The sequence below is a fragment of the Echiichthys vipera genome, assembly GCF_963691815.1.
Source record: "Echiichthys vipera genome assembly, chromosome: 13".
Classification (NCBI taxonomy): Eukaryota; Metazoa; Chordata; class Actinopteri; order Perciformes; family Trachinidae; genus Echiichthys; species Echiichthys vipera.
In genome coordinates this window covers 8105145-8129845 of record NC_139838.1, presented here as the reverse complement: position 1 = coordinate 8129845, position 24701 = coordinate 8105145, and the positions used below count along the sequence as shown (strand labels likewise).

At 40.1% G+C, this 24701-nt stretch overlaps 1 protein-coding gene across 1 annotated transcript in view; it reads right to left on the bottom strand.

Moving 5' to 3' along the window:
• The window catches only part of kcnk9 (potassium channel, subfamily K, member 9), a gene marked incomplete at both ends in the record, with an annotated part of 42184 nt that extends 19483 nt beyond the window's left edge, over window positions 1–22701 (bottom strand). Inside the window, one exon of the mRNA XM_083925066.1 lies at window positions 22098–22701. Within this exon, the coding sequence (XP_083781192.1) occupies window positions 22098–22701 (604 nt within the window). The remainder of the gene's footprint in view (window positions 1–22097) is intronic.
• Window positions 22702–24701: the final 2000 nt, after the last annotated feature.

Here is a 24701-nt window from a genome sequence, read left to right as displayed (position 1 = left end):
ACTCCTTCTTGAAAATTCTGTTTGTTGACAGACAGGCTTGCACCCCGCTTGCAGTACGGTGAGTGTGTGTAAATGGGAGAGAGGGAGCATGCAGTAAAGGACCAAAGGTCAGAATCCAACCGGCCGCTGCAGCACTCATTTAAAAAGCCTGTGCAAAGATGTGCGTGCACAGATCATTTTCTGCACTGTGTCCTACTATACAACTGGATAAAAGTGTTTACTCTAATTCGCTGTGTTGTTGTGGCGTCTGTACTACCACACGTCACATCCCGCTGAGAGCCCTCTCCCACATGGCCAACAAACGGCCTCTCAAGCGACTCACATGCAATTAAGGGGCATTTCAGCAAGATAGACCCGCCTCATTCCGTGTATTCGACAATAGTGGAAACGCAACTAATAAGGGGGTTTCTGAGCACTTTTCAGAAAAGAAGCGCTCATCATAAAATCAAGGAATATGTAATTCTTACATATTCTTACATTATTTTTGACCAAACCACAGCATGGATTTTTCTGTGGTGTTCTTCGAGGTCTGGGTGTCTGAATGTGGAATTTAGGAAAGATTTTGACCATTTTCATCAATTCTTTAGTGGTGAAATATGGTTGAGAGAATGGCTTTCATTTCTTTGGGCCATGTATAAGGGCCTTCAATACAGTCTAAATAACAACATTTGAATAGGCGCCAAACCAACACATGTTTAAAAGGAAAACTTGAAATACAGTGCTGTATCTCATATTTATCTTCAGGCTTTTAGATTATGTATACCACTTCTACTGTTTGACCTGATATTTCCCCTAAAGATCCCTTAGCTCCTCCAGAGAAAGACAAAAATTATCATTTAAATTACACTTCAGTTGACCAGGGTTGATAACATACCATGCTGACCATACGGTTTCTGGGCTTCATCCTCTCACTTTTCAGTTTCCAGTAAAATGTATGATTTAATCAATATCAATTTATTATCAAATTTAGCTTTCCAGATGAATCGGACAAAAGCAATCAAAGAAACAGAAACAGCTACTCTGACTTTGAAGTTATTTCACCATTAAACAGTCAAGGAAAATGTCGATGAACTGTCAATAATGAAAAGGTCAGTAATTAGTGCTGTGCAGTGGAGGCTTATTTGTTCTAAGCTGACAATTATGGTCCAGAGCTATATGGATTTCCATTTCATCATTGAATAGCAATGTTCTACAGCACATTACACCACACACTTTACTAGTCATTTAACAGCTTGAAACTCAATTTGTGGTCTATCTCTGTCAATGTTAGCATACCTATAGCTCAGCAGGCATTTATCACATTAACGGTGAGTGCATTTTATGTTCAATCTGAGAGCAGAAATGTAGGATTCTTTAATTATTTTAAATTATGAAGGAAGGAGGGTACATTTACCATCATTATTTTGATTGTAAAAATTCTGAAATGTGTAATAATTGCTGGATTTGTTAGCAAACTGGTCAACGCATCCAACATTTATGAAGCAAAAGCAGAGTCATGTTTCTTTCTACCTGAATCCCAGTCCAATATTCACTCCACCTTTTTCTCCACTAACTCCTGTGGGGAATATGTGTCTATTTAGCTGCTTAATGCTCCACTATGCTCTCCAGCTAGTAGCTAAATGTGTCTTTCTGCAGTTTGGAGCTTGGCAGGTAGCATATAATAGAGTTTTACAGCATTTTCACTGATTTCAACCAGCTGAAAGAGTTAAAATGTTCTCTAGAGCTGAGGGGCTCTGCAGTCAGGTGATGTTGTGTTCTCTGTGGGTTCATCACTACGAATGACCCCTTTTACATACAAGTGGTGTCATTGTAATTATAAAATGTTGGTTATAGCTGAATCAAACTAAATTGAGTTGAACCAGACATGTAGTATTCCCTGAGGGGGTTTCTCCCCCGAGAATTTCTTGGAATTGGGCTGATGAACATGCAATTGTGACGTAGTTTGAGAAGGAAAGGAAAGGCCAAGCTGGCAGCTTAACATGTGTGTCTCCCGTCGGGGCCTACTTAGTAGGTTTATGTTTCTGTTAAGGAAAGGAAAAGTCAGCACAGACAGCAGCAGCCAGAATGAGACATGAGAACAACCTACAGCCTCAGAAACACTGACATGCACCGACCCGATGTCAAGTGGACCGGGTTGAATCCAGTGCAGGTCTGAAACTGTGCAGGCTAGAAGACATCACTACTCAGATGGACGTTTTCTCTCCCGACCGGTGTTTGGATTTAACCAGTGACCCGTTAACTGGACACTTTCAGCTGAAAGAGGCCGCAGTTGCCACAGTGACGGCAGATGCGTAGCTGTCCTCGTGAATGCCTCTATGTTTAGTTTTTCATTACAATGTTAAACATAACGTCGCCTACCTGATCAGTCTTTTGATAGTTTTGTTAAGTAAATGTGTCAGTTGTGTTTTGAACATTGCTTGTTGTTACAGCAAAGAGTAAGAGAGCGAGTTTTTCCTAATAATGTCTGTCTCTAACTAATTTTCTAAATGAATCTATTTGTCTTTGAAACCTGCTTGTGTAAACATGTGCATAGAATTTTATTAACCACCCAAAAAAACAAAACTTTTTTTAGGAGATTCATAGTCATGCCTTTGTGGGGAAATTAATGTAAGCAATTGACCCGGTGCGCCACCAGCCAGTACCGGGCAACCTGGTGTAACGTTAGTAAAACATATCTCAGAGTATCTCCTTTTTATACAGTTTATAAGTATCTCTCTTAAAACCTAATCCTGTTTTCATCATCTGCAGTCACTACGGCAACCACAGAGGCGTTTGATTCTGAAGTTATAAAGTCAGTCTGCTTTAAGTTTGATTCTGAAGTTATCAAGTCAGTCTGCTTTAAGTTTGATTCTGAAGTTATCAAGTCAGTCTGCTTTAAGTTTGATTCTGAACTTATCACTTGTCAGTGTGGACACGTCAGAATTATGTGGTTTTCCCTGCTAAAATGTTGCATCTGTGGCTGCTGGTAAAGTCTACTGTACTGGGCTATTTTCATCATCATTATGTTTTTTCTTATTATTATTTGACCGCACATATTTGAATGCTCAGGTCTAACGACGTGCTTGATGATCAGTGTCTACATCGACCAGTTTTTGTATCTAAGTTCCTTGTTCTTTTTTGTATTCACATTTGTTTTAAAGAAACAATGAACATTTGAAATAAATGTTGATTGCACAATGTAATGGCAATAGAATAATGACACCATCTACATTTAGATTGGTTCCCTATAAGCCTTGCTTCCATTCTGTCTGCCACTGGGTCGTAACTTCCAGGAAAATAAAGGCTTGATCTACATTGCGCAACCAAAACAGTAGTTATCTCCAGGTGGTGGAAATAGCGAAAGGCAGAACAACTAGAGTAACTTTTCAAACTCTACCTTCTTGCCCTCAAATATCACACCTGCATACATCAGTTAATTGTTTTCTTTCCTGTTGAGTTCCAAAAAACTGCATGAATAAAGATGACATTTTAAAAATGAAATGAATAGTATTGCTCAGCTCTGTTGATTAAGATACAAACCAGACTAAATTTGCTACAGGCAAGATTCACTGTTGTGTTATATTCTAGCAGATGCACTAGAGAATCAGGGAAAACCTGGAGCACAGTAACAGCCTCAGCTCTGCTCAGTGTAGATAACTGTCATTAACTTCAAAGCATAATCTCCTTGCACTTCCTATAAAATGTCAATTAAACCTCTGTAGAGATCATTATACTGAATGCATTGTACTGCAGCTGTAGCCCAGTGTGATCATCACAATGCTCCCGATGCACAATCATTACAATTTCTTCAGACATTTAAAGTCATGTCACAGTCACATCCTGCAGTCCGCCCCTGGCAGGACACTGAGATGTCCCAGGTGTCACTCTATATCCCCTGTTAGGCCTCACCTAATTGAGCACATTGCCCAGCATTTGGAAATACAGCCATTGAGTGCTGCTAAGCAACAGGCACTTGTGCTGTTGATGCTAAAACCACCGCCCCAAAGAAACTGACAGCACTTGGCCTGGGGTGCCCTTCTACCAACAGACTTGTAACAGATATATGTTTTGCTGTTGTCAGAAGGTCATCTCAAAGTGATGTCTGGGGTGTTTTCTGCAAGACAAAGATATACGATGTTAGTCCCAGCAGGTCTTTGATTATCTTGACCAACAGCAGCCTTCACTAATAGTGAGCCTCTTGGCTCCACATTACAGCTTGTTTGACCTCTCAAGGCTGAAGACTGCCAAACATGTCTAACAGCTACAGTCACAGTTCACCTGTGTCACTTGGAGGGACAGGTACAAACCAGGAGGAGATGTAAAATGACCAAAAAGAAAGATAGAACAATTACAAAGAGACACATAACAATGACAGAGGTATGCAAAATGACTACAAACAGACAAACAAATGAATACAAAGTGACACAAAACAACTACAAAGAGACAAAAAATTACTACCAAAAGACAAAAAAACAACTACATAGACACAAAATGACGACAAAGACAAACAAAATAACTACAAAGAGACACAAAATGACTACAAAGACACACAAAAACCACTACAAAGAGACAAAAAATGATTAAAAAGATACGCAAAATGGCTACAAAGAGACGCAAAAGAACTATAAAAAGATGCAAAGATTACAACAAGACAAACAAAACCTGCTAACACAAGATGACCACAAACAGACACAAAACATCTACGAAGTGACACAAAATTGTCACAAAGAGACATAAAACAACAATAAAAAGAGGCTAAACCACTGTTAAGTATGTCTTGTTCTGATGCAGGAGCGGTGCTGGGGCCTTTTACATGACTGTGCTCAGTGGCACATTGTCTCATAATCTGAGAGCAAACTGCAAACTGGCTTTCCTGTTTCCCAACTCACGTTACTTCAGTATGCTTGTCATGCCAATTAAGTCTGCAGCAGATCTGCATTTACAGTAGTCACGCAATGACTTGAAACTAAATGGGCTTCGTATTTACATAAATCATCATATATATCATGATTACTTTGCGACAAGTGAACACCTGCATGCATAATGCAGTATCAAAAAAGCACATGTTGCATATCGTGATTCTTGATAACTCAGTATTCCTTTAATGTATCATGGATTAATGATCATATAATTAGGAACAAACTATGTCAATGTGCATTGAGAGCAATGCCATGTGATCTGAAGGTGATTCTGTGATAATTACAGCCCTCATCCCGCTGGTTTATTTGTTTTTGCAAGCTATGTAGTTCTGCTGTCATTGTGCTATCACACTGTATTTGTTTTCCACCCTCTGGGGGTACCGCATATAGTATCAGAGACACTACTCATGGATCAAAAACGCCAGCGGACCACACACTGTGCACAACCCGCCGACGCTGATTTCATGCTGCTGTTCCGTGGCAATAACTCATACAGGAGACCACACACTCCCACTCTTTCTACAGATTGAATAAAGTGGTTGTGATAAAACCGTGTGGGAGAGCGTTACAATGCAGAGCTACAGAGGGAAGATGATTGTCAGGGTCCAGCAGGAGAGAATTAACAGCAGGTTGTAGTGATGGAGTACCATCGGTCATCTGTACTCTTACTGTACCCACTGACAGATTACATAAAATCCCCTGCAGTTTTATGTGCGGGTTCTTTAAGGGAACAAAATGTTAGAGAGAGAAATGAGCAGAATGTGTGACTCCAGGGAACACAGTGTATGGGCTTAACAATAAGATGAAATGCAAATATGCCTCGTGCCTGAGCGGCAAGGAGGAAAAATCTGTCATGCTGACTAACAGCCTGGGGCGGCCTGAGTGGATCAGAATGACACTAGCAGCCAAACGATGACATGAGGTAGCAGTCGAAAGTTGTGTTGCAGTGTCCGCTGGATTCCCAAAAACCTGTTAAGATTCAGGTGATCAAATTCGAAGTTCTTTAGGGTCAACACTGAAGGAACACAAAAGATACCTTCACAATGCAAGATACATAAAGGATGGTGTTAGTCTATATTTTGTTGTTATATGTTTGTCATTAGTATCACATCTTATTTTCTTGTAATAGTAAAAATAATGCAAGTACCTATCAGTAATCATTAAAATCAAAAAGGTTTCAACTTCTAAAAGAAAGAGCTGAAGGGTGCAGACCTGCCATCCCGCTTCCCTATCCCCTAAACTACAGCTTACATAGCACGTTACTTAAAAAAATTGGTCTTCTCACCACTACAGTGCTCCCACTGGGTCAAATGCAGATTTGTTTTCAGAAAGTCAGCAACAAGTGCTGCTTAAACAGTGCGTATACATGCAGTTTAAAAAACGGATTCTAATTGGGTTATGGGCATACTCCAGTTTCGCAAACACCATGTAAACACCGTACCCCGAGTAAAAACGTAGTTCTAATACCCGGGTTAACAGACCTAGAGAACTCTGTTAGTTCCGGGATTATTCATGCATGTAAACAGCCTTCTCGGGTTAATATCAGGTTTCTCGTCTGTGCATGCTCCCCGGGTTAGAACTCCCCCTCCCCACTCCGCAGCAGTGACTTTTGATATAGAATAAACCAGGAAGCAGTTGCGTCAAAAGCAACGTGAAAAAAACAAGATTTCAAGATTTTTTTATCCTCTGCCATTCCTCCTTGCAGATTCTCTCTAGGTGTAAGGTTGGATGGTGAACGTTGATGGACAGCCATTTTCAGGTCTCTCCAGAGATACTCAATTGGGTTTAAGTCAGGGCTCTGACTGGGCCGTTCAAGAGCAGTCACAGAGTTGTTCCTAAGCCACTGCTTTGTAATTTTAGCTCTGTGCTTAGGGTCAGTGTCTTGTAGGAGGGTGAAGCTTCGACTCACTGCACTCACGTTACTGTTATTGTATGTCGGACATACAGTACTAGCAAATGTGAATGAGAAAAGCATGTCCAAACTTTTGACTGGTACTGTAGATCTCATGTTTATCTTCTTCAATCACCTGAAACAGCAGTCTGCCACAGTTACAGTTTTTCTCGATTACTAAGACACATTTCTTGAAAGCTTCTCTCCTTTTCTCTAAACTGTGAACACAAACCCCAATTTTCAAGCTACATTCACAAAACCTCAGACACTTCTTGCAAAACCAAACTTTCACCTCAGAACAGTTCAACCTGTGCCCAAAACTGAACTTTGTTGTCAAATCATGCCCCAAGTCAAACAAAATTAAAAACACTACTGAGCAGCCACTAAACACTACATAGAAAAATAGAAAACACAAAGCTCAGGACATGAAGCTGAATGCATGTTGCAAAATAAAAAACCTGTGCATTTAGCACTTGTACACAAAGACAAAAAACAGAAATCTTGTGCATTTACACGCAGCACTTGTACAAAACAAACAGAAATCGTATGCATTTGCCACTTGTGTACATGTGCCACCTGTCCTCCCACCCCCATGTGACAGTCTTTCAATTCTACAAAAAGAGAACATGCAGTTACAAAAAATATACATGGAAAACTAGGCCTACAGACAGTTAGACTAACCCTCCATTACAATACTACAGTACATTGGCACAGTGATGTACTGAAACATATGTTTACTTACAGTATACTGTGGTACAGTATATACTGTAATATGTCATACAGTAATTTGCTCTCAACATTTACATACTGTACTATAATGTCAAAAAAGATAATTACCTATTCTCTTCTCTAAATTTTCAGATTATGGTGGACACAGTGAATCTACCGATGTTTGGTTGTACCCTTTGTCCGGCCTCCCTCATGCTCATACCATGGACAAGAACATGGTCAATCACAGTAGCTCTGATTTCATCAGATATAACTGTTTTTTTGTCTTCGCTGACCACCTTGACCACCTCGACCACCTCGACCACCTCGACCACCTCGACCTCCTCTCACACGAACTCTTCCTCTCAGATTTCTATCCATTGTAGTGCCTCCAGATCAGTGCTCTCTGAACTGGCTTTATATATTCCCTCACATCATTAGCCACAAGTGTGATCAATTTTGAGTTGTTGTGTTCAAGTAGTGACAACCGTGCTTTAATTGTGTATGACTTTTGCCACCTGTGCTTACCATTATGCAGCACAGGTGCATCACAATGAAAATGTGTTGGGAAGTTGTGTCTAAACAGGTGAAAAGTGCTCATGGTTTTGCCAAAAGAGTGATTGATTCAATCAGTGGGTTCAGGCAACAGGGACATGGGTTCAGACAACAGGGTTTAGTGTTTTAGCAATTGAGAAAAAATTTAATAAAAAACATAGACCTCCTGTGTAAAAGCCTTGTCCAGAAAATCAGATGTAATGTACAAATAATGTCCAGGGGTGTACTTAACTTGCTGTTACATTTATTTTACATATTGCATTTCTTGTATCCAGGTGCATCATTTACACATTAGGTAGGTTTACGCTGCCTGCAGGCATCATGATCATGGTTGTCTACGTGAATATTAAGTAGCCATGTGGAACACGCAGTCTCTTCACAATATAATTCCATCAGACCTTATATCAACACTGTTTAACCCAACTCGACTTTCTTATTAAATCTGAGGAATCACTTTATTCATGTATTTATTCAACATGTTTATATGTTGGAGAGCTTCTGTAGATGCAGGGGTTATTTTCATTAGCATTCACAATCAATTTCATGTCAGTATTGTATCCTACTGTTTTTGATTCAGCTCTGGAAGTTACAATGTTTCCATGGAAATGGCAGAGTAATATTTGAGCATGGTGTGCTGTCATGCTTATTTGAGCATGTTCTAAATGTCTATCTGACCAGATCAGATTGCCTGGTCTGATTTATTTGTTGAATAAGTTGCAATTCACAACATTAACCACGTATCTAAAACAGCAACCGTATTACAACATACACCAGAAAACACACTTCCCACAAAACAAAACTGAGCATGAAGTTTTGTTGTATGTGGGCAAATTTTTAAGGAGATATATCGGTGTCTTATCTTGTATGATCTGTCCTTACTTTTTCTGTACAGCACTTTGGTCAACTATGTGTTGTTTATGAATAAATCTGGAATGGATTGGATAAGTAGCCGTGTTTGTTTATTAAGGGTTTTCCCCTTCTATCCTCTTCTCTCCTGCCACAGTCTACCTCCATTTTCTTCCCCAGTGTTCAGCCAACATGGCTCCTCTCTGACAGCTGCTTAAGAAGGACACCACCTGGACCTAGGCCCCCCAACTACAAAGAGGCACTATGGTTCATTAAGCAACAGCTCACTACTCCACACTGGCCCACTTGAGCCCGGATGAGCCCACTGTGCTTGTCGCTCTGCTCTGCCTAGCCTGTGCTTGAGTAGAACAGCCAGTTGCTATCAATTCAACCATCTAAGAAACTCAGAGGGCGAGAGGAAGCCTCTTCCTGGCCTGTGGGCATGTGTTAGAGGCTTCTATGAGGATGAGAAGGCACTCAACTAATGCTGGCCACGTGCCCACTAACATTGTTGTGATGAAGTCAGTGGCACAGTGCAGAGAAGTAGTACCACAGTAAAAACAGAACACTTCAATGAAGCTAAATATGCTACGGCCTTTTTGTTTCAGAATACCTACATTTCTAACTGTTGCTTCATCTCTTGTTGTAGCCCTATGGACGCTACTTACCACAGCCTCAGGGTAGTTGATATTTGAAAGTAGATAGCTCTTTGAGATGACTGACAGGTCTTGAGCCAGGAATTACACCAAGGACTACAGAGTGAGATTTACAAATGCACATTCGAAAGGTGAAGAGCTAGATACAGTAGCTGTAAGGGGCCTGTCTCTCAGGTAAGATGAGAGGCTTATCTTGGCTCCGATAGATGCACATTTTCACATGCCATTCAAACGTAGTATAAGTAAGTACCTGATTAGCATTAGGACAAGACAAATATAATTATATTTTGTGTTATATGAAGATGGAATTCTAGTTTATGACAGATTCTGTCTTATTTGGATAGCTCTGTACAAGTATATTTACATATCTGACCTGTACAATGGACCAATGTACACTTCAGCATTGTAATACTTACTGTGAAATATGATTATTATATTTGAAATGTATACTGTATTTTTAGTTTTTCAAAATGATATACAACAAACAAGTATTCTTCATTCCGCCTTAGCCTTTTTAGCACAGCTAAGAGCATGGCACCCTGCATTTACCTGTGTAAATAATAATCATGTAATGAATAAGAAATGTGAATATGTGTTCCCTATTTAATAGCAATCCATCAAAAGTTGTCTAGAAATTTCATTAATACATCTTGAGATAATTTAGTCTTAACAGCAGAAATAAACATGGTTCCAGCCTGATCCAAAAACAGTTTTGGTCTCTGTAGCTAATTTTGCTGTTCATGATAATATGGCCAACATCAGCACCATGCAAGCTCCCTTCCTTGTCCATTTTTGGATTAACCAGAAGCAGGTAGAGTCAGGTACTGACACGATAGCAACGGCCGGCGCTGCCTTTATTGAGCTCCACAATGGCACTTCAGAAACCTATGGGTAATGTCAGACTATGTCCGTATGTTATACGGTCTGTGGTCTGGATAAAAGAGGTGGACAGACATTGTCATTGCTAGAGCCATGCAGCTAATATCTAAAAAGAATGGTCAAAATGAAAATAGCAAAGGCCCAGATATCTTGACCTTTAGTCTCTATTTCGGGTTCCGAAAACACTGGATCCTACATTTCCCATAATACACCATAACAGCATCTTCAGGCCCTACGTTTCTCTTGTCTTGTCCCTATGTCTTTCATATAACACACATTTCCAGTATGTAAGCAAACTGTTATAATTTTGTTGCCTCCAAGCCTACACCAAGATAACCCCCTGATGATGTCACCAGAAAATAACCTCTATATGATCAATTATTTTCTCCCTCCAGAGCCACCAACTACATTATACAATTATACATTGATGTATACAATTGAAACAGTGCCCCTTGCCCATGACCCTAATGTTAAAGCTCTCTATTAGACTAATAATATCTCATGTCATTTGTTTTTTTTTTAAAGGATAAAGGTGCAGGCACAAGCTGTGTTGTACTGAGGGACCTTGTGTGCACAGTTTACCCTCTGGGCAGCAAAAACAGACCAGCTGGCTCCAGAGCCAGTGACTCCCACAGAGAGCATCAGCACCACAGGAACACATTCCCATCGATCTGTGTTGAGACCTCCATCAAGCTCCCAGTTGGACACTCCACCAAGGTGAAAATAATCTACTGGCTACAAAGCACAACTAGGGTGAACACCTCAAATCATTTTTCAATAAGCAGCAGTCAGACAGTATTAACAACTTTCTTGTCTCAAGAAGAAAGGCAAGTACAAATTCATTCAGCCTTATCGGGCATTGTAGCAGGCTGCCAAGCAGCGAAGTGTTGATTTACAGCACAAATTTGATCTCACGAATTGGGGAAATGGTAATAAAATCTCAACTGAACTAAAAACACTTCAACAACTCTGCATTAATCATTGATAGATTGTGCTGGATGCGTCCAGGTAATGTAACACCAATGATGAGGGGATAACAAGAATTTTCACTTCTGTTCTTTCATTACAACATTATTAAATCAAACAGTAAAAAAATAAAAAATAAAAAAGACCCAATCAGAAATACTTTAATAATCCCAGGGGGAAAATATCTTTGTTACAGAACTCCAGATATACAAACAAATATTATACAGTATTATACAGTACATTCAATTAAAAAGGAGTTTTTTGTTATCCTATGAATGTCCAGAAATACATATGATCAGTGCACCTGTGCAACACATTCTCATCAGTAGGTTCGTATGATAGTGTATGAAATATGACATTCTATTTAGCGCCGTGAAATGGCAGTATGTGACTGTGATGGTGAAGTTTAAGAAACAAAAGATGACCGTTACTTTAAGGCACCAAAACTAGCTTTGCATGACCTTAAATTTAGGCAACAAAAACACTTGGTTAGGATTATTGCGCTCTTATTATATGTCACCTGATTTCCTTCTTTGCTTCATGGGTATATGTAAAAGCAGAGTCTGAGGACAGCGTGGCCTGTGCAAGCCCCTGCACTGTAAAACTTGTTTAGGTAACAAGACATAGGTTAGGTTCAGAAAAATATTGTGGTTTGGGTAACATAACAACATGTTACATGGGACTGGTTTGATCATGAACCAAAGATCGGGAAACATTAAAATGTGTCTGTTTCTATTAACACACTGGTGAAAATAGCCTTTGCGGTTCAACCTGGGTATTTACACCTGACCCCTTTATCCACTGCCCTGAATAGCGACAAAGTGTGGTATTGTGGTAGCTGACTGTGGGGGAGTCAGTTAAGTATTGGACTTGGTTCAAATCAAACCTGGGATGTTTTGTTTTTTTGTTGACTAAAAAAAATAGGTGAAAATAGCAATGTTGGCTACCGACAACGGGGAACAAATAGTATACATTGATATTTGTACTAGTGTAAAAATAGCCTTTGCCTTTCAATTTTGACCTGATGACGGCACTAGGTAAAAGGTTAATTTATATTTGTACGATATTTGATGGTGGCGCTAGAGGACAGTCAAGGAATCACAAAATCCCAATTCCTTCTCTGGTAACCATATATATATCCAAATTATATCTGTGTATAAAGGTTGTTACGATATTTCAGCCTGGATCAAAGAGTCGAATAACCTTTGCTGCCCCTAGAGCGACACCGTTGGTGCAGTTAAACAGTTAAAATATGGTTATTGTCTTGTTAGACTGACTAAAATCCCAAAAATAAATGGAATGGAATTTTGATTGTTGACTTTGATGGATGACATTTAACATGTCCTTCCAAAAGGTAAGTGCAGTTGAGACATGTTCTGTGTATTATCCAGAGTAATGGGGACAGACATATTGACATCATGAGTAACACAAATGCAATGCCACTCACCTCTCCTGTAATGGGTGGGGGGTTAAATCTCAGAGACAGATGTCTCAAAGCTATCTGCATTGCTTGATGCCACTTGAGGTAAATTTATTGGGTTCTTTTGTATTTTTGGTGAACTAATCCTTGAAGAATCACCATGTTTCTGCATAAATTCCTTGAAGCCAAACATGTCTCAAAAATAAGACTTAATGGTAGCAGAACACTGCAGGAGGAGAGGTTGCTCTGTGATTTAAGAAAAACAGACTGAATGTATGCCATTCATACGGTGAAAAGTGCCTTTCAATAAAATGTGCCCAATTTGTTTTGCTTAGATGATTGTAAAAATCATTGCCAAAAACAACATAAATCTGTGAAAGACCTTCATGACAGTACATATTATTGTCCCTTGATATTGAAGATTTGTTCCTCCATAAAGAAAGCATGAGCGATTAATCATTGTATATAAACCTGTTATTAAACTCAGTACCATGCATTATGAATGAGCAAATCACCTGGATTTAAAATAGGCTCAATCATTTTATTGGCGGCGGCTTCTCGAGAAAGAAGTTATGAAATCCGGTGTCCTTGATGTATTGGAGATTAACATAATCCGTAGCAAGTAATGGGATGCCTGGGGTATTACAGCCTATATGTCATCAAGGAAATGCAGATGAGTGAACAGGGTTATTGACCCTCCTTGTGGTTGTGATTTTTGTTGTTAAAATATCAGCATGAATAGCAACACAGTTGGAGAACCATCAACAGGTTGTCTTCTTTGGGAAGGAAGGAACTCTGCTGCCTGCCAGGAAAAGCAAACGTATAGTGATATTATATATTCAGCTCTGCAATCAGTCTTTGTAGTGCTAACCCAAGCCATCCTCCAGTCCATCTTATTCATGTTTACACACACGCATTTAGACACACACTGTAATCACTGTCTACATGCTTCACATCTGCAGGACTTCACCAAACAATCCGTATCAAGAATATAGTGTGTCTTTTCATTCAGAGGATTACAAATGAGCAGAGGAAAAGTGTCGCCTGTGGCTCTGCGTGGAGTATCACTCAAATCACAGAGCATGTCTACTGTATGCAACGGGACCCTAGAAAACACTTCAATCCCCTTACCCATAGGGTATAATTTCATTTGGTGAAATTCTGTATATTTCTAAATCATGTTCAAAATGCTTTACTGTACTGTGGGAACAATTTTGTTTTGTTCTGTCTACACACCTATTTTATTTTGTAGAATACATGAATAAAAGGTCATATGCAACATAATAAATAAATGTCCAAGGAAAAGACAAAAAGAACAGGATTTTTTTTCCTTTAAGGTTCTCTGTGTAGAAAACCCTTGGTTTTAGCGACATCTGTGGCTGTTTGGGTGAACTGTCAGCTCCTGTTGCTTGCCCTCCGTAACCAAAACAGACTGAACGTGATTGATCAAATAACGCTGTAAAATGAATTACAATCATATTTTAAAAATAGCCAGCTAAAACCACAATAGAAAGGGCTTTGTTGTACCACCACAACACTGTCCACTCACCCTGTGCTTCCGCTACACACACTCAGCCAGCATGAACCTCAGCACCTGGGGTCTTATCCCAGACCACCCTGACTCCAACTCCCCACCAGATCAGCAAACTAGTTGCTGCCCTGTAGCGGACTCCATTTCTAAGCAAACGTTAGCTAATGTTGTACACTGTTGGCTGTACTGGAGCTGAAGAGTGGCACCGTTGTCCCGAGTCCTTCACATGAAATCATTCCACAGGCTGTTAAAAAGTTGGAGAAGGTCTCATTTTTTAAATCATGTTACAACCCACTCGCCCAATAGCAATAAAGAATGATACGCGTAAAAAAAAAAACACAGAACCTTTAAATTATGATGTACAGTATGATCTATAATTATAATCAGCATAGTTCATATATATAAATATATATATATATATATATTATGCCTCAATGTAATTTTTTAAATGGGTTGTTTTGAATAGGTTGATAAATAATGCATTAGCTTTTAGTGGATTCGTCCTACTGGCACATGAACTGTGTATAATGTGTGAATGCAAGTCAAGAAACCTGTAAGTGACACTTGCTGTGCAGCGTAATTGAAACTATTACTGGAATAATAGGTCCAACAGAGCATCTGACTCATTTTCACATTAAAAGGCCGGTGATGAATTTATGTGAGGATGGTGGTGGCCACTTGCTAAGCACTACAACATAGTAGCATTTTATCTCTTCTATTATGTAAATAAGCATTTGCTATTTCCAAACCACTGACTCGTGTGCAGTTAGAGTCACCATGACATTTGTAAAATGTAGTTTTAAGTTATTGTTATTGTTGATATTTAACTATGGATTAGACGTGTAATCTGAAAGGAATCATTCATGATGAGAAATCCGCAGATGCTTGTCATCCAACTTTGCAGTTCCACTAAGCTATTCAGAGTGTTAGCATTTTAGCTAGCTTTGTTTTGGTTCTCCAGCCCACAGACTTTCATCAATCTCATAATAAGCAGTAGCCGGCAGCTATTGTCAGCAAAGAAAAAAAAAATCAGCTGTAAACTGGCAACTGGCTGGTGAAGAAAGTGGAGCTTTTAGGAGGCTAAACCGACAACTATTTGACTTAGGACTTGGTGGAGACCAAAACAAAGCTTAAAAAAAATGAGAGTGAATATTGCTCATTTGTCAGGTGGCCAGGAACATGGGCCCAAGTGAATGCTAATGTTGACTGGTGTCTGCTAACATGGTCATTAACATTAAAATACTTTTATGTAAGTAGAATCTAAATACAATACGTTTCTCACATTGCTCTATATTACATATCATTATCAGGAATTTTAAAATCAAATACAAAACAATGACAAGGCACATTGTGGCATCTTATCCTGACGTTCAGTATTCTGTGATTGATAATGTTTGTAATGTCGTTTTAGAAGCTTTCTTAGTGAAAGAGGAAACGCTGAGTTTGACACAATTTGAGTTATTCAGAAGCATTACGGGCCTCAGTCACATTCTAAACTGCCTATCTACAGTATATACCACTGTTAAAATTTCCAGACATGTGACAGCGATGTGTTTCCCCTTTTAAGCTGTCTTTAGTCTCCCGGCAGCATGAGCACCTCCACACTGTGAGAAAGTCAGGTATATATACGCACTACCGCGGCTGCTTTTCTCCCTCTGAGCAGAGTTTGGGTGAGAATAACTTGCGCACCTCACATGCTGTCATCACTAAGTGTCGCACTGGGTGCAGTTAGTCACAGGTATAAATATAGTTAAGATGCAGGGTCAAACCGGATAGGGGAGGGAGCTCACAACAACATCATGGCGAACAAGATTTTTTAACAGTATTACAGCTTGGATCCAGTTCCCCATCACCAGCCCTTTTTCTTTTCTTTTCTAAGTCCAAGGAGGCATGATGATATTCATGATGAGTATCTGATCCCAAATTACCTCCAGAGGTTTCCAAAACGGAACATTTTACTGTGTTTAGCCTGTTATCAATAAAGCACAGTGAGGTGAGGCCTGCAGCTAACCGATTGGTTTATCCTCCATGAGTGAGTGTGTAGCCTCGGGATCCTCAGGTTAAAGTGTAGAATTGAGATGCTGCCTTTTCCATACTTTAGCTACTTCTGTTATTACCATATATGCTACTGCTGCCACAACAACTGCTGCTATTACATCTACTATTACATTTTTAATGGCACTGGGACTGCACTGTATCAGTCTGCTACACATCCAATCACAAAAGATTTGGTACAAATGTAGATGGCTGCTGCTGCTGCTGCTGCTGCTGCTGCTGCTGCTGCTGCTGCTGCTGCTGCATGATGATCATGATGTTATTATTACTATACTATTACTATTATTACTACTATATTTGGGTGTTCAGTTCAAATATGATCAGTATTCCTCCAGAATAGCAGACTCCCTCTTTAAGTGTTTAAATGTTCCATGAAATTACTCAACAAAAGCTTGAAATATCAGATGATTTAAAAAAAAAACAAGGATATCTTTTTCATTTTGATTTGGTTAAATTTGCCTGTTTCATAATAAAAGCCTAAAAATCAGGACAATATTGAACTGTTTATGTTTCTAGTATTAGAATTATAAAGTAAGCTTATATGTTTTGCCAGTGACTTATGAATTTTGTTGTTTGCTGTATGACATAAAGGTATCTATTCACGTTGGTTTCCTTTATTTTGAATTATTGTCTGAAAGTGTATTTGTATATTAGCTAGTATCTGTCATGACTACAGCTGCTGCTGCTGCTAATAAAATTGCTAATACCGCTAGTAGGCTACTATGACTATGACTGCTGCAACTATTATAACCACTGCCACTTCTACTGCTTCCAGTATCATTACAGCCACAGCCAGTACTACAACTACTGCTATCACTACTGATGCTACTACTATGAGTACTTCTACTGTTATTACTACTACTACTACTACTACTACTACTACTACTACTACTACTACTACTACTGCTACTACTACTGCTACTCCTACTACTGCAAATTCAGTTATTACAGCTACTACTACTACTGCTGCTGCTGCTGCTGCTGCTCCTACTACTGCACATTCAGTAAATACAGCTGCTACTACTACTACTACTACTACTACTACTACTACTACTTCTGCTTATACTGCTAAAGCTTTTGCCAATGCTACACCAGAGGTTCACCTGGTTCCTAAATCTTTTCTTTTTGTAGATAAAAAAAATAAAAAATTCAAGACCCCCTTCTCTCTTCATTACCCACATGTTTTCTTGTGTTTGTTTTTGTAGAATAGAATAGAATATATCTTTATGTTTATTGCAGTATAACAAGAATAAACAACTTCTGTAACAATGCTATAAAATCAATAAATACAGGAGAAAAAAATGAAATGAGGTGAAAATTCAAAAAGGTAAAAAAGACAAAAATAGCAATAAAGTGACAGTAAAGTTAACGGTGAATAGTGATGAGGTAAGTAGAAGGTGATGAAGTTTTAAAGTGGTAGTTGGGACATCGGGACAGTCTGCCATGACTTCCACTACTACTTCTAAAAGGGCATTCACTACTGATGTTGCTACTCTTATTGCAGCTCTTAAAGACTTTAGTTGACTTAACAACCACAAGGTCCCTGTGGAGCAGGATGTCCAGAAGAATTTAGATCTGCATTTAAATCACTTGTGAATCTTTGTTTAATAGACTGTCACCCTGCACTTTTACTTCACATTCTTTTACTTATATTACTGACTTTCCCCTGAATGTGATCACATTCTAAATGTTATTTTGGGTGAAAAAGAGCAGTTGAGCTTACTATTTATAAATTTAAAATATGATACTACTCTTCAGTTTTGTACTGAATAAACAGCGTGTGTGGCGTTCTGTGCAGACGTACTGCTGGTTGTATTGTTATATTTCTCTTGTCTTTTTTGTGTTTTATTCTGCTGTAAATGTACACATCAGGCAGTGAGAGTGCACATATCTTAATAGACATCTTTGTACCTTTTCTTTACTGTCCCACTTGACTGTAAACACTCGACACTGAATTTAATTAGTTTCCACAAACAGCTCATAGTCGACAAAGTCCAAATAGTTTTCCTTATCTCAGTTTCATTTTGCACAAAGTCACTTTGAAATTTTTCCCTTTCATTGGTCAAAATAATTAGTTATACATCTGTTGATGGAGTGTAGAAGCATGAATCTAGTTGCATTATTCCGAAAAGGACTTTTTTCCTCTAACGCATTTACAGGTGGGAGTACAAGGTGATGGCTGCCATACTGTCACCTGAACAGTATGTTCCAGTCACTGAGGGAACTGCCCAAAGCTTCAAAACCTTCCACTGCCCAAAGACACGGGTGGCTGGGTCAAATACTACCTGCAAATTATTCTTAGATTCCTGGATGATCAGGCAAATGACAGAAAAAGAGATATCGAACCAACATCAAGACACTTTCCGGTGTTATCCTTGACTTCATGGTCTGATGGATCAAGAAAGTCCATCTTTCCCAAACCGACAGTAATATCACAAGAGTATTTAACAAAAATATGACCAGGTGACTGTTCACCGTGTTTTTGTATTAAAACGTCCCTGAGATCTATAGCAAGTTACAGTCAAACTTTTTACAAAGGTCATATCTGTAATGCATTATAACAGGCTGTCCTCATTCACTGTTCATATAAATAACTACGAAAAGTAATGCATTGTGTGAGCCACATATAATTATTACTTTAGAAATCAATGCACTGTAATTTGTGTGTATTCCATGTATTAAACAGACCTGGTATAAGACCACTAATCTATGTTTAAGGAAGCATTTGAACCTGTCGATGAGAATCATTTTGTGGCCTTGTTATAAGCTGTCGTGCAGGATTATAAACATATATAGAGAGGTTTTTATACTCTGATAAATGCATTATATAGATTATGGATGTTCTTACAATGCATTATAGACAACCTTCATAGAAAGGGCTATTAGTGTTACCTCTTGTTTGACAGTGACCTTAAGTTCAGGCTTTACACTAGAGCTAGGTAACATGGTTAGAGGATAGGTCTGGTAATATTCTGTACTTTTTGTTATTGTCAACATTTTATAAAAGTCCAAGACTAACAATATGTCACTCCATTTATCAATACTTACCGCCCTGTGTTTTGCATTCAGCCCCAAGCCCATTGGTTCCTACTGCAGATGTAAATCTTTAAAAATGAGTCATGGATGTATGGTTTTTATTTTTAATACTAAATGATTTACTGAACCAGAGACCATTCTCAGCTGCGGATTGATACACATTTGGTTTGATGCAGAAGAGTGTATGATTGAGTCACAATAAACAGTTGTGTATTGTGATGAAGTAACAGCCAGTGCAATTGTGTGGCTTATTGACATTTTTAATAGTTTCTGAACAACAGTGGAACTATGTGGCACACACACACACACACACACACACACATATATATATATATATATATATATATATATATCAGGGGAGTATGTGTTCATATGACAGGTTTCCATTTTTTTCAGCCTTCATATTTGTTAATGGTCTTTTCATTGGACTTGGTGACAGTTAAAAAACAGTATCACCAGACTTGTCCTTTAAGATAAAATAAGATCAGATCAGATCAGATCAAATGTCTTGCATTTTGTCAGTACGACAATAGTAACAGTATTTTTCTCATGTTGATCCACATGACTCATATGTATGTAAAATGGCATATAAACTCATCAAACTGACGTTCAATGCAGTAAATTGTGGTTCTACGGTTATTTCACATAATTCATAACTCTGCATATAAAGGGAAAAGGCCCACTCAGAAACTCACACTGTGAGGTTATAATGACAATTTGCCTGAATTCTTTCAGCAAATGTTGGGGCTTGAACGAGCTCAACCCTGCCATATCAGTGTCTCTGTATGTTTTTATAAATACGGAAAATAACACATTATATTCAAAAAGAGAGACGATTTAGTAAAATGATCAGGACACAGTTTCACTGAAAGTAACAATATTACCTCACACACACATTTTCATAACATTGTGGTTTTATTGTTTCTACAACCAATGTAATGCAATGACTGTCATAAAATGAGCCCTGCCCTTTCCATTTTAATTATACAAATGAGTCATAAAATAAGCTTTATTCCTGTACATTTTGCAGGAAAACTCTGACTGTCCTCTGAACTGTTCAGTTAAGAGTATGATAATGCGTAAAAGCGACCTGCTTCCACACAGTCCGCTGCAGTAAATGTAACCACTTCACAGAACATGAATATTACAATGGCTCTCGTTGCTGTAGCCTAGAAACAACAGTGGATCCACCTTCGCTTCTCGGTGCAGTCGTCCCTTTTAAGTGTTGCCTGGCAAACTGGAGGACAGCCCGGTGCATTAGTTTCCCCCAGATAAAAGTCCTCATCCTGAATAACACTATGTGACATCCATAATGGAGACAGCGCTTCTCTGTGACCTCTGCGGGAAGGGGAGTTCATGTGAAATGTCCTGCCAATTAATCTAAAGCCCATCTTATTGAGAGGTAACTTGTTTTTGTTAATAGTTGACATGCGGATGAATCCAATGAACTCCAACTCTATTCGCTTCACTCAGTATCACGGTGATTAAAATGCAGACGGAACGTGGTTTGATTGTGGAGCGCACCCCTCCTTCACTGCTTGAAATAAATCTCTATGACGCAAATGCATCATCGCAAGTCGCGTCAAACTGATGAAATACATGTCCTTTTTTTTGAGGGGGGGGGGTTCAAAAGAAAGTAAAGCATTTATGAAAAACTGGATTGATTTGTTTTTACAGGGTTATTTCATGAAACTAGTCCCCCTGTCTTTTTTATTTATTCATTTATTTATTTATTTATTTATTTATTTATTTATTTACAATCACTTGTATTAAAGCTCTTCACACAACACTAACCCCTAAGTGACCCTGAACCTTAACCTCGGGGACAAACAAACACTGGACTGAATGTCAAAAGTGAACCGGGATCAGCAGAAGTGGCGGCATATTTCACTCGCTCAACCCTCCGAACTCGCGCCGGCGGCTGAACTCAGAGGAGCTGTCCTTTTCAGCACCACCGCACCGCCGGCTGCTCCTCTCGATCAGTCCCGCTCACAAAGCCTCGTCATCCCCCGCACGGCTCCGTATCTCCTCTGTACAAGCTTTAAGAGTAAATCTCGGCGTGTCTAACACCCTAAACTTGTTACACTCTGACAGACTCTGAGCTGCATCTCGGTGACGCACCATCAAAGTAGAATCATAACGTACAGTACAGATGCACCAAGGGAGCTGATGTATGTTTGTGTGTGTGTGTGTGTGTGTGTGTGTGTGTGTGTGTGTGTGTGTGTGTGTGTGTGTGTGTGTGTGTGTGTGTGTGTGTGTGTGTGTGTGTGTGTGTGTGTGTGTGTGTGTGTACTGTACGCTCGAGTTCGTAATGTCATTCCTAAGAGGTAATTTTGAAAAAGGATGAATCCAGATATCCTCACACTGTTTGGTGATACAAAGTACATCTCCCTTCGACCCAGCGAGCGACTGCTGCTGCAACATGTTGCTTAAAAACTTTATCTTAAGACTGGAGACGTGTGTGATCTCTGATTGTTTGCTCATGTGCGTTCGCCTTATTGCTGCCAACAGGCAATTTTATTGCCTGGATAATGTAATTGTCCTCATTGTAAACCATGTCCTGTTGCGCAACAGTAATAATACGACCTTTATGATTGTGGGCTCAATTATTCTGCTTTTTAGAGATTGGGACTCACCAACAGGGACTGAGACTTACCTATGGTGGTTATCACCGTGATGGCAAAGTAAAATGACCCCGCGAATTTCCACTGCACCCCGGCTCTGTGGGGCTCTGCCTCCATGATGATGGTCTCCAGTTTGCGGTAATCATCCTCGCTGATGTTATATTTCCCCTGGAGACGCTTCTCCTCGGCTTCCAGCTGCTCTTTTTCCCGCATCTCAAAGTCGGACTCCAGGGCGTCAAAGACGGCGGCCCCGACTAGCAGGTATGTAAACGTGCAAATGATCAGGGACAAGGTCCGCACGTTTTGCCGCTTCATGGCCAACAGGAACCGGCGACCGAGGGGCTCATGTCCCCTCGGATTCCCCGGGAAGCAAGCGTGGGGAAAGCCGTGCGGACAGCGCCTGGAGGCGGAGGCGCAGAAAGGTGCGCTCCGGTGAAGTTGACAGCGGTGGACGCCGGAGTCGCAGCGGTGGAAGTCCCCCGCCTTGTAGTGATCCCGGTGACAGACCCCCAGATCCTGCTCCTGGTTTGCGGAGAGACACAAGAGACTGCTGGATCGCCTGGACCAGGAGCCCTGCAGCCGAAAGACCCTGCGCAAGACCTGCCCAAACCAAGTCCTCCCGGTGCGCAGTGCCATCAACAAGCTGCTTCCAAGCTCGCCTGTTGGTCTCTCTGCTCCTCAAGTGAACTGTAGTGATGTGAATAAATTAAGCAAACAAATAAATGATCGGTGATAGATCCTTCTTTCTATTCTTTGATGCCCCACACTTAGTCTTTGATGTGTTTTAAAATGTCCTATAAGTGGACATCTTCCCGCATGTTTCTGTATTTTTCTTAAGTTTCAGCTCAGCCCCAACCTGTTCATTTTAATCGCATCAGTATGCAGGCTATTTTTAGCGGCCATTCACGATATACAAAAAAAATCCAGTTTCTGTGAGATCCTGAAATCTTCCTCGCAGACAGCGGCGGACATCCTCGTCAGAAATGTGCTGAGTCGTCGATATGCCGGTAGGGTCACGGAGTATCGCAGAGGAACATCAAGTTGGTCAATGTGACTCACAAAAAGCGCAGGTGAAACATTTTCAAAGCCTCATCCTCGCTTCAGTGGCTTTATCCCGGCATGGATCAACTCGCCACTTGTTAGAGGAAGAAAAACACATTCCAAGCGCAACACAGCATCGTCCACAACAGGTTCCATCGCAAAGAAGAGCTTCCCCCAAACGTGTAGCTTTTTTTCTTCAGGATGTTTAAGATCAGAAAGAATGAAGATACTTTAGAGCTTGAATAAGAAAGAACAAAATCAGAAAAGGCTACAGCGCGCTCCGTGCCCGCAGTGGCACTCATGCTCCGTTGCGCACATCCAAACCTCCTCTCCCTCACAGTGTGCTGGTGAGTTTAAAGTGGGGTTTTTTTGTCAAAAAAAAAAAGGAAAACGAGAAGAATACATGTGTTTCCCCTTCGTCGTGCGGGGGCTTTGGAGTTAACCATGCGTGTCACGAACTGCTCGTATTTTGAAGGCTCCACATTTTATGTCTCCACACACACACACTCCAGACTCTAATCGGTGGGCGTTGCTCCTCCGGTCTCTGTGTTTTTCTCCTTCTCCAAGTGTCACGATTCCTCCAGATTCTGGCCTGAGTATCTGCCTACTCTACACATCTTTCTCATCGGGGGGAGATCTGGCTGGGGCACAACTGACTGCATCCCCCCTGTCTCCGCCGCGTGACCTCCCACAGCGACCACTCCTACTCATTATATGGATAGAGAGGGTTACTCGACTCAGATGGTCACAATAGTGCTTTTTACATTGCTGCGGCGCTGGGGAATCAGCGCCTCAATCCGGGCTCAGCTGCACAGGCTGCTGCCCCTGTCCAAGGTGCTGAAGGCTGACAGAATGATGCACAACTGTGCGCTGTCCTGTCCAAGGTAGGGTGCACGCACTTTGAGGATGCATGCAACAGTAGGGGATACATATAAATATATTTCTTACGGACAACCCTCCGTAAAACAAAGGCTTGGTTACCACACAGACACAGACCCTAAAGGGATGCAGACAGGCTCATAATGTGTGGTCATTTGATTCTTTGCTTAACTGTTTGTTAGTACTGTATGCATAACTAAAGCACAATAACATGGAATAATCTGATTATGAATTAGGTCTTATATCATGTGTTCCTCCATTGGTTTAATTGTGATTTACCAACACGTTCTAACTCCCAACTGGTCACATCTGTCCTCCACATTGTCCTGTCTGACCCGAGTCATCCCTTAGCAACTGAATTTAAAGTGCTTCCATCACGACGCAGATTTAATGTGCCCAGATGCAGGACTGACAGATTTAGAAAATCCGGGGTTCCAGTGGCCGTTGGCCTTCTTAACAATTGATTGCACTGTGGTCACTTTAACTCCTTATTTTTATCCAGTTTTTTATCCAGTGTGGCACTGTTGCACTTTGTTGATTAATGATTGTTAATTGCTGTCCCATGTCACTCATGTCGTTGTGTATTCCATCTCTTTTAATTATTAGCTCTTTGTCATTGTATGTGTCATTGTTGTGCATTTTACTGTTGTTTTTGCTGCTGACTGTACTGCAAATGGTCCTCCGGGGACAATAAAGATCTCTTGACTTGACTTGAC